General features: G+C 47.4%; 1 protein-coding gene across 6 annotated transcripts; it reads right to left on the reverse strand.

Annotated features, from left to right (window-relative positions):
* Window positions 1-2,080: 2,080 nt before the first annotated feature.
* LOC133355493 (lamina-associated polypeptide 2-like) lies at window positions 2,081-9,129 on the reverse strand. 6 transcript variants are annotated; one of them, XM_061572814.1, is made up of 4 exons: window positions 8,839-9,129; window positions 5,972-6,080; window positions 3,203-3,328; window positions 2,081-2,702 (listed from the first exon to the last, which is right to left on the reverse strand). In XM_061572814.1, exons 2-4 carry the CDS (start codon window positions 6,051-6,053, stop codon window positions 2,428-2,430), a joined length of 483 nt encoding a protein of 160 aa, XP_061428798.1. In that variant the 5' UTR covers window positions 6,054-6,080; window positions 8,839-9,129; the 3' UTR covers window positions 2,081-2,427. The 6 variants fall into 6 exon arrangements, with proteins under 6 accessions (XP_061428798.1, XP_061428796.1, XP_061428794.1 ...); XM_061572812.1 differs by having other exon boundaries at window positions 5,972-6,083; XM_061572810.1 differs by having other exon boundaries at window positions 8,818-9,129.
* Window positions 9,130-11,059: the final 1,930 nt, after the last annotated feature.

Raw genomic sequence — 11,059 nt, forward strand, 5'->3', positions numbered from 1 at the left:
TGCCTGGCTACCTAAAGTCAAGTTATCTTCTATACAGGTAGGAACAACAGGTTCCACACTGCCCACCAGGGATTATTTGTCTGTCGTGCACGAATGCGCTGTCCAACCAAGTTCCTACCTGCCCACTCCGAAGGAACGTGTTGCAAGTGGTGTTTGTGAGCCTGTCCCATGCGGATCTTTGAGCATTTACTCTGACACAAAAGCACCTTCACGATCAAAACACCCATCGCAAGCAACTTCGGAATCACAACCACACCGTTCGTATGGATGCTGATGGAGATGCAGAGCAACAACTACAATTTCACATTGAGGTGGTCAAGCCAGATAACCGCGTCAGCAGCAGCGGAGTGTATCGCTGAAGACGACCACACCACCACTGCAGAATCTGTCAAAATGCCACAACACGGGTTCTTGGTGTCATCTTTATTAAGAACGGTATCAAATGGTACAAAGTCGACCGTAACATCCAATTAAGTACAATTTTAACTGCAAACATGTGTAATACGACTTCCTTACAAAGACTATATTTTAAAAAGGATCTTACTATACTTTAGCGCTTAAGAGCGAGTCTAGTTAATTCCCAAAACCAAACGGCACAATGTTAGACACCCGATTCAATGGGGGCTAAGCGAAAGATGCATATGTGAAGAAGTCAAATATGTGAACATCTGTAAATGACGAGTTACACCTCCATGCACAAGCACGGGGTGTGGGCGGTTAATTGGTTAGGGAGGATATGTGGTCATGTGTATTAAAAATTATTGTGCACTCATTGATCACTTGGCTGACATAGTAGCATATTTGTGTCATAGCATTTGGATGGAGCACGGATTTGAACCCAGGACCTCAGTGGTATTGTGATCCACTCAAGTTATGTACGATCGCCACAGCCAGTGCTGAAACCTGCTAAACAGTGAATGTTGCAAAAGCAGACGGCAATATTTAATAACAAAAAAAATATGAAATTGGTGACCTTTGAAAGATTTTCTTGCAGGTTTAGTATATTTTACAAATCCGACGACATCGGAACTATCAAACCCTGTAACAACAGCTTTGGTGTCTTTGATAAATAAAGTTAATCATTGGCCAAACCTTTGGGGATGTAACCATTACCAAACTTGTTTGGCTATTTTCCATTAAACAGTGAAATTTGCATAAGTACCTCCATTTCAATTTTGTCCCATAAGATGGAATCCATTGGGAAATCTTGCAGAGCATTGCCTACCCCCCCCCCCCCCCCCCCAGTGTGCTCAAGAATAGCCCGTGGAAGGAGATATCAGAGAACCGCTTCTGAGACCTCTTACGAGTGCTCCGTGTGCTGCACTTTCCCATACGCCCCGCTGCATGGAAACACCCATCGCACACAAAACAAACCCACTGATTATCTTTATTTTTAAAGGTGGAATGTAGCCAATTTAAGACGACTACATTTAATGCCGTGAGATTTTTTTGTGTGCACTCATCGGTGACCGGGTCGTGACAATCGACTCATTGCACACGAGGACTCAGTTTCAGCAAAACTCATTCTCTGCGGGTCTAAGGGTCTCTCTGTGAGTCCACCAACTCGCTCAATTTGAGAACCCGGTCTAATCACGGGTGGCTGAAACCCAAATTCGAACCTGGATCTCAGTGGTGTGGTAGATCGAAGTCGCCTCACATGAATCCGTTTAAACATAACACATTGTCAGAATGGAGCTTATTTTATATATAGCTTGTTCGTTTTAATACAATGTTTACTTGCTAATTTACAGTAATCCAATACTGATCACAAACCATTACAATTCATTCAATTATGAGGATGGGGGGAGGGAGTGAAATGTTACAGGTTTGGTCAATAACCGAGGAAAACTGTTCCTTCGGGGAGGAGTGTTTCAAGTGACTCCTGCAGCTACGAGAGGCTGCGACGTTTACCGGAGAGGGGGAAAAACACGATTCATGAATCAACAACTGAAAATCATAACAAACCTTTGCAGATCTCGTCTCCAATGAAAATATAATGGTAAGCATTTGCATGTACTGAGCTCTTGCTTAAATGCCTTGGCAAGTCCCCAAGTGCCTTGGCAAGTCCCCAAGGCTCTCATATCAACCGTTCCAACGTCCTACTAGTGTCTTAACCAGGGGGACCCCTAGTGCCAGCTGTCCCTATGCGACGCAAGGCGTGCAAAGCATTGGCCTCCAAGCGAGCTTTAGTCTGCCAGTAATGAGCAAATAAAGTCATTTGGGAGAAACGTACCAAGTGTAGCTTATCTTAACGATTACAACTACTGCTAATCAACTAATCAGGGACTGGATAATATTTCTAACAGTCAGAAAATAACCAAACCGCTCGTCATTTAGAAATGGCCCACAAGCGATATTTATCCATCGCTGCGAGCATCTTGGCTGCGGGAATATTTTTTTATCTTCGGCAAACTTGCAAACCGCTGATCACACGGCCTCGCCGTGCGCGCCGCGATCGGCGTGAGCGCCGTGCTCCTCCAGCAGGTGAGGTTCAACCTCCTCCCCGCCCAGGAACATCAGCGCCAAGACTGCCACTCCGGTCACCAGCACGAGCGCCAGTATCACTGCCAGGCAGGACAGCACTGCACTGCCGCCACGGCCTCTCTCCTCCACGGCGTGCACCGGCGCTGCCTTCCGCTGCACGGCGCTCTGGGGCCGGGCTCGCGATCGTAGCGGCTCCTGGTGCCATGGCACTGCCGATTCTGCGCAGGTGATGGGTGTGAAGATCACGGCGTAGTTTATCACGTGGACAAACAAATGCCACCTCTGGTAATTTTATTCATAATGGTTATCTTTATATCAAAAACAGCTCGAGCCTCCCCGCACATCACGTGACATCGGTGTGGCCACCCCCACTCTGAATCCCTCGACCCTCCCCGACCCCGAGCCTTACTTGCTGATGAGACACTGTTTGTCGAAGCCAGTCCATAAACCAGTGTTGTTGGAATTATACAGCCTCACAAAGGCGTGTGGCTGACGGGAAGTTTAAAACAAAATACGTATCATTTGCTTATGTGGAGGGACAGATACGAAGGAGATATGTTGCCTGCTTATTGATTTTATCTTGGACATTGGCTCTGCGATGTGTTTTCAGGTTGTCCCGCATGTTATTGGCTGGCCGATGTTATTCGTCAGACACGCGTCGTCGTAATTTTCTGTGAGCGATTGAGGTGATGGCGCTTGGCGGTGTTGAGATGCTCACCCTCCTCCTCGGGGTCGGAGTCGTCGGTGTCGTGGGTCTTGGGGTAGCGCTGATCCTGCTGCTGCTCCTCATTCTCCTGCCCGAGTAGACGCAGCAGCTTCCGCTCGTACACGGTGCGCGTCGTGCCTAGGGAGCGGTGGTGCAGTGATTAGCGCACTGCGCTCCAAACCCAGCGACCTCGGTTCGATTCCTGCTCATGGACAACATCATGGACGAATATCTGAATAACTTTGGGGTCTTCCCTAAATCGACTCAGTCTTAAATTTCCACGTGACAAGCCACTTCGTTGAGCTATCATTTGTGGCCAGGTCGCTTCTGAAATGGAGCTACATTGCACAGTGGGCCTTACCTGGTAAAATATTTGTTTAGTTTAGTTTTGTGTACATACTGGCCTTCAGTGGTGCTTGCGAAACAGCACTTAGCCCAACTGCCTGTGTAGATCCAATGTTTCACGAGTCTCAATGGGTTTATTTCATCTCCTGGTTATTAAGGAAATGTGATACTGTGCGTTAAAGGGAGGTAAGGCGACGTCTGCCCATAACAGGGCGGGGGTAGGTGAGGACTGGAGGTGAGGAGAGAGAATGAGTAGGTGAGGACTGGAGGTGAGGAGAGTGAGGAGAGAGAGTGAGGGGGAGGTGAGGAGAGAGAGTGAGGGGGAGGTGAGGACTGGAGGTGAGGAGAGAGTGAGGGGGAGGTGAGGACTGGAGGTGAGGAGAGAGAATGAGTAGGTGAGGACTGGAGGTGAGGAGAGAGAGTGAGGAGTGGGTGAGGAGTTGGTGAGGAGAGAGTGAGGGGGAGGTGAGGACTGGAGGTGAGGAGAGAGAGTGAGGGGGAGGTGAGGACTGGAGGTGAGGAGAGAGAGTGAGGAGTAGGTGAGGGCTGGAGGTGAGGAGAGAGAGTGAGGAGTAGGTGAGGGCTGGAGGTGAGGAGAGAGAGTGAGGGGGAGGTGAGGACTGGAGGTGAGGAGAGAGAGTGAGGGGGAGGTGAGGACTGGAGGTGAGGAGAGAGAGTGAGGAGTGGGTGAGGGCTGGAGGTGAGGAGAGAGAGTGAGGAGTAGGTGAGGACTGGAGGTGAGGAGAGAGAGTGAGGAGTAGGTGAGGGCTGGAGGTGAGGAGAGAGAGTGAGGGGGAGGTGAGGACTGGAGGTGAGGAGAGAGAGTGAGGGGGAGGTGAGGACTGGAGGTGAGGAGAGAGAGTGAGGGGTAGGTGAGGGCTGGAGGTGAGGAGAGAGTGAGGGGTTGGTGAGGACTGGAGGTGAGGAGAGAGAGTGAGGAGTAGGTGAGGACTGGAGGTGAGGAGAGAGAGTGAGGGGGAGGTGAGGACTGGAGGTGAGGAGAGAGAGTGAGGAGTAGGTGAGGACTGGAGGTGAGGAGAGAGTGAGGAGTTGGTGAGGACTGGAGGTGAGGAGAGAGAGTGAGGGGGGGGGGTGAGGACTGGAGGTGAGGAGAGAGTGAGGAGTTGGTGAGGACTGGAGGTGAGGAGAGAGTGAGGAGTTGGTGAGGAGAGAGAGTGAGGGGGAGGTGAGGACTGGAGGTGAGGAGAGAGAATGAGTAGGTGAGGGCTGGAGGTGAGGAGAGAGTGAGGAGTTGGTGAGGAGAGAGAGTGAGGGGTTGGTGAGGACTGGAGGTGAGGAGAGAGTGAGGGGGGGGGGGTGAGGACTGGAGGTGAGGAGAGAGTGAGGAGTTGGTGAGGACTGGAGGTGAGGAGAGAGTGAGGGGGGGGGGTGAGGACTGGAGGTGAGGAGAGAGTGAGGAGTTGGTGAGGACTGGAGGTGAGGAGGGAGAGTGAGGGGGAGGTGAGGACTGGAGGTGAGGAGAGAGAATGAGTAGGTGAGGACTGGAGGTGAGGAGAGAGAGTGAGGAGTAGGTGAGGACTGGAGGTGAGGAGAGAGAGTGAGGGGGAGGTGAGGACTGGAGGTGAGGAGAGAGAGTGAGGAGTAGGTGAGGGCTGGAGGTGAGGAGAGAGAGCGAGGGGAGGTGAGGACTGGAGGTGAGGAGAGAGAGTGAGGGGGGGGGGGTGAGGACTGGAGGTGAGGAGAGAGAGTGAGGAGTAGGTGAGGACTGGAGGTGAGGAGAGAGTGAGGAGTTGGTGAGGACTGGAGGTGAGGAGAGAGAGTGAGGGGGGGGGGTGAGGACTGGAGGTGAGGAGAGAGTGAGGGGTTGGTGAGGACTGGAGGTGAGGAGAAAGAGTGAGGAGTAGGTGAGGACTGGAGGTGAGGAGAAAGAGTGAGGAGTGGGTGAGGACTGGAGGTGAGGAGAAAGAGTGAGGAGTGGGTGAGGACTGGAGGTGAGGAGAGTGAGGAGTGGGTGAGGACTGGAGGTGAGGAGAGAAAGTGAGGAGTTGGTGAGGAGAGAGAGCGAGGGGGAGGTGAGGACTGGAGGTGAGGAGAGAGAGTGAGGGGGGGGGGTGAGGACTGGAGGTGAGGAGAGAGAGTGAGGAGTAGGTGAGGACTGGAGGTGAGGAGAAAGAGTGAGGAGTGGGTGAGGACTGGAGGTGAGGAGAGTGAGGAGTGGGTGAGGACTGGAGGTGAGGAGAGAAAGTGAGGAGTTGGTGAGGAGAGAGAGCGAGGGGGAGGTGAGGACTGGAGGTGAGGAGAGAGAGTGAGGGGGGGGGGTGAGGACTGGAGGTGAGGAGAGAGTGAGGGGGGGGGTGAGGACTGGAGGTGAGGAGAGAGAGTGAGGGGGAGGTGAGGACTGGAGGTGAGGAGGGAGAGTGAGGGGTTGGTGAGGGCTGGAGGTGAGCTCTGTGAGCCCTGGCTTGGTGTGCGCACCACATGTGATGGGTCCTGGGTGCTCTCCCAAATCCAGGAGCTTCTCCCTCAGCTCCTGGTTGCTCAGCGCCGAGACATCCATTGGTGCCGCTGGCCCTCAAGCTGACTTCTGCTGCACAACAAGAAACCATTATACGGCGATTATTCATCAGAGAAAGCCTCACAGAGACTCTAAATCATCAGACATGATCTATCTACTGCTGAATGGTAAAAAAACTTTTTTAAACAAAAAGAAGCAATGGAATGACATCAGGAACAATGTTAATTGGTTCTCGATTTGAAGCTTACCATATGAATAAAAAGTGTGCTGCACTTGGCCCTTCCCCCCCTCTCCAACCATTATATAAACGGAGTGGTAGCTCCTGCAATCTCTCATTTACTTGATACAGCTGTCGTGGCTGTGACGGTTCCACCTGAAGACGGAAGCTTGTGTTGCCTCCGAAACGTCGTGATTTTTATTTTATTTTACTTTTATAAATTTTAATGTTTTACCTACGTGACTTTACCGAAAAAACCTAAGAAAAATGTTAATTGGGTCTCACTTGGTGGAATAAAGATTACTAATTATAAATCTCAATGGTATTTCATCTGGTTAAATGAAGGGCGTGCATTGCACTTTAGGGAACTGCACATATTGAGCTTCATGTCCATAAATATAAATTACTGCTCGTCGACAACATCGATTTAAATCACAACGGTGTGGTAATTATGTACAAGCTGAAATTATTGAGTCATAATTTGCAGAAAAATATAAATTGCTTTATATTAATGCTGAATTACCTCACACGTGAATAAGCGTAAATTCAATGCATTTTCAATAACATCAAACGTTTTGATTTAAAGCTTTCGTGACTGCAGGGATTCATATTCTTGGCTCTTTCGGTAAAGTCACGTACAAGGGAAATAATAAAATAATATTAATATAAAACTATATTATTTTATCATTTCCCTTCTACGTGACTTTACCGAAAGAACCAATAACATCAAACGTTTTGATTTAAAGCTTTCGTGACTGCATGGATTCATATTCTTGGCTCTTTCGGTAAAGTCACGTAGAAGGGAAATAATAAAATAATATAAATAAAAGCCAATATTATTTTATTATTTCCCTTTTACGTGACTTTACCGAAAGAACCAATAACATCAAACGTTTTGATTTAAAGCTTTCGTGACTGCAGGGATTCATATTCTTGGCTCTTTCGGTAAAGTCACGTAGAAGGGAAATAATAAAATAATATAAATATAAAACTATATTATTTTATCATTTCCTTTCTACGTGACTTTACCGAAAGAACCAATAACATCAAACGTTTTGATTTAAAGCTTTCGTGACTGCAGGGATTCATATTCTTGGCTCTTTCGGTAAAGTCACGTAGAAGGGAAATAATAAAATAATATAAATATAAAACTATATTATTTTATCATTTCCCTTCTACGTGACTTTACCGAAAGAACCAATAACATCAAACGTTTTGATTTAAAGCTTTCGTGACTGCAGGGATTCATATTCTTGGCTCTTTCGGTAAAGTCACGTAGAAGGGAAATAATAAAATAATATAAATATAAAACTATATTATTTTATCATTTCCCTTCTACGTGACTTTACCGAAAGAACCAATAACATCAAACGTTTTGATTTAAAGCTTTCGTGACTGCATGGATTCATATTCTTGGCTCTTTCGGTAAAGTCACGTCGAAGGGAAATAATAAAATAATATAAATAAAAGCCAATATTATTTTATTATTTCCCTTTTACGTGACTTTACCGAAAGAACCAATAACATCAAACGTTTTGATCGTATATCACAGCGTGCCATAACGCCCTCCCACGTTACAGCCTGCTAACAGGTCCACTCCACTGCTGGATGAGTGAGTGCCTCCACGCCGTTGCTGGCCCACGTGCGTTTTAAAACAGGACCCTGCGGGGTGGGCTGGTAGGAACGAATAACCAAAGAATATAAACATAATGTACTATTACACTTGTTTAGCCAGGAAAGCCCCACTGAGTCTACAGGTTTTTGTAGGGTCCTGCCAAGTGTTTGCAGTAGGGGGCGATGTTGCTACACCTAATCGTACGATACGAAGGGAGAGTTTGAGGCCTAGTTCTAGGCTTTAGGCCTAGCTGTAGGCTTTAGGCCGCCGTGAGTTAATTTTTAATTTAAATGTTTTTATTATTTATGTAAAAGCTTTAAATGTTTCTATTTAAAAGCATCAGGGAATGTAACATTGTTAAACATTAACTCCCTTGCACACACGCGGGGGTACGATACGAAGGGAGAGTTTGAGGCGTTGTTCGAGGCTTTAGGCCTATCTGTAGGCTTTAGGCCGCTGTGAGTTAAATTTTAATTTAAAAGTTTTAATTAAAAGCTATCTCAGGGAATTATAAGGGAATGTTACACTTGTTTAGCCAGGAAAGCGTCACTGAGTCTAAAGGTTTTTGTAGGGTCATGCCAAGTGTTTGCAGTAGAGGGCGATGTTGCTACACGGACGGACGATATAATCTTTTGTAGGCTGGTTCACTTCGTTCCTACCAGTATAAATCAGCCATAATTCACCACGCCGCTGCAGGCATGATGGGGGGGGGGGACATATAGCCCGTGGGAGCATAGAAGTACAGCAAACACAGCGACGCTGCACCGTACGCGTGAACACAAGACGATGATGATGCTGCTGCTGTTGCTGCTGTCACGCACGATACAGGCCCATCCACGAAACTTGTCCCAGACTGTCGGCCTAACACCCCCTCCCATGCTCACGATCGTAGCTTAAGCTCCTGTGGTGGGGAGTATGTATAGGTAACAAAGCGTCGTGGGAAGGCATGAAGTCAAAATCCGCGTGAACATAACCTGGCCGACGTACTGACTGACTTGGTCCACAAACTCGATCGGTCCCCGGCTCGGTCGGGCGAGTCGAGGCGCGGTTGGGTCCAAGTTGTTTGCGATGTTTGCGGGGTTCTTACTATTTCTGCCCCGAAGCTATCCCCCCCCTCCTCCTCCTCCCCCACCACCACCACCTCTGGTGGGTTGGAGGAGTTCGCCTCCACTGGCAAGTGGCGTGAGGGTGTTCGCGAAAAACCAAAATAAACTAGCGCGATGTCGCCCCGTTGGCGCCTCTTGCGAAGCCCAGGCCTGCTGCGTTGACCTATTAATGGTATCATTTACAACGCCGCGGCCGCTGCTCTCCGTCGTCCGCCGGCGGCGTAGCGGCGGAGCGTGATTAGAATTCACACAGTGGATAAGGGTGCGTCTATAAATGACGTCATGCGATTTTGACCCCCCCCCCCTCGTCACATGGCGTCACAAAAAGTCAGACCCCCCCTTAAAATATGACGTCACAAATCTCTGCACCCCCCCCCTTAAAAACCATATTTCCATTTTTAAAATAAAACACGCTTCAAATCGCTTTAAACTATTATCATTGTAGTGCGTATTTAATGTGGCGCTGCACTGATGTTGTAGGAGTGTTATAACAATTAGTGTTGTTATAACAATTCTATATTTATATTCTTGGTTCTTTCGGTAAAGTCACGTAGAAGGGAAATAATACAATAATAAAAATACAAAACAATAAAAAATATCATTTTATTATTTCCCTTCTACGTGCCTTTACCGAAAGAACCAAGAATACGAATCCCTCAATTTAACACGTAGGCTTTAAATTAAAATTTAATTCCATATTTATTTAAAGTTGCGCATTTTGATGTGACGTCACATTTCTCACCCCCCCGTCACACACAGTCACAAATCTCTGACCCCCCTCCCCCCCTAGGTGCGTGACGTCATTTATGGACGGCCCTAAGGGCAGCATTAGCTGCCCGGTCTCCTCCCACGCGCGCTGCAGCGCCCAATTCCATTCGAGCTCCAAGGGCGTTTCCTCAATAGCGCTGTGGATGTCGTCTTAAAATGAGTTTTTTTTGGGGGGGGGCGGATTAATATACCCCCTATAATCACCCAGGAATGTCCTTAACGCTCGTGACGTCACTCCACATCGACCAGCCCCCCTCATTAATATTCATGAGCAGGTGACGTCCTCCAAATGGTCACCCCCCCCACCCCTCCTCATTAATAATCATGAGCGGGTGACGTCACTGAACATCCAACAGCCCCCCTCATTAATATTCATGAGCAGGTGACGTCCTGTTCTTCACCTGAGGACGGCTGCTTGCGTTGTGGCCGAAACGTCGTGAGAATTATTTTATTATGTTTTATTTTATTTATTTTATTATTTCCATTCTACGTGACTTTACCGAAAGAACCAAGAAGATGAATCCCTGCAGTCACGAAAGCTTTTAATCGAAAAATAAAACAGGTGTTAAGATGTTAAACACCAAACCTTTTTCCAGGAATCAAATCAAACACACATGCTCTCATATTTGATATGCATTGTCGTTTAAATTGATTGTCCTACACCAGAGACAGCCTTATGGTTTGCGTGTTCACAAGTACTGTGTGGTTAAGGGGCCGTCCATAAATGACGTCACGCACCTAGGGGGGGGGTCAGACATGTGTGACGATGTGTGACGAGTGGGGGGGGGGGGTGAGAAATGTGACGTCACATCAAAATGCGCAAATTTAAATAAATATAGAATTGTTATAACAACACCAATTGTTATAACAACACTCCTACAACATCAGAGTGCAGCGCCACATTAAATACGCACTACAATGACAATAGTTTAAAGTGATTTGAAGCATCTTTTATTTTCAAAATGGAAATATGGTTTTGGGGGGGGGCAGAGCTTTGTGACGTCATATTTGAGGGGGGGTCTGACTTTTTGTGACGCCGTGTGACGAGGGGGGGGGGGGTCAAAAATCGTCCAAAATTGCGTGACGTCATTTATGGACGGCCCCTAATACAGTAACTTGATTCCTTGTAAAAAGATACCTCATTTGGTGTTCGAACATCTTAACACAAACTCCTATTTTATTTGCCAGAAAAGTGACAGAACACCTCTTATTATTTTTATTGTTTCATACTCCGACACTGGCAACAGCAGCAGCAACACCAACAACACCAACAACTCTTAGGTTTTTTCGGTAAAGTCACGTAGGTAAAAGCATAATAATAATAAAATAATAATAAATGAAC

This window comes from Lethenteron reissneri, chromosome 51 (genome assembly GCF_015708825.2).
Source record: "Lethenteron reissneri isolate LAM-NWPU_2019-01 chromosome 51, ASM1570882v1, whole genome shotgun sequence".
Taxonomy (NCBI): Eukaryota; Metazoa; Chordata; class Hyperoartia; order Petromyzontiformes; family Petromyzontidae; genus Lethenteron; species Lethenteron reissneri.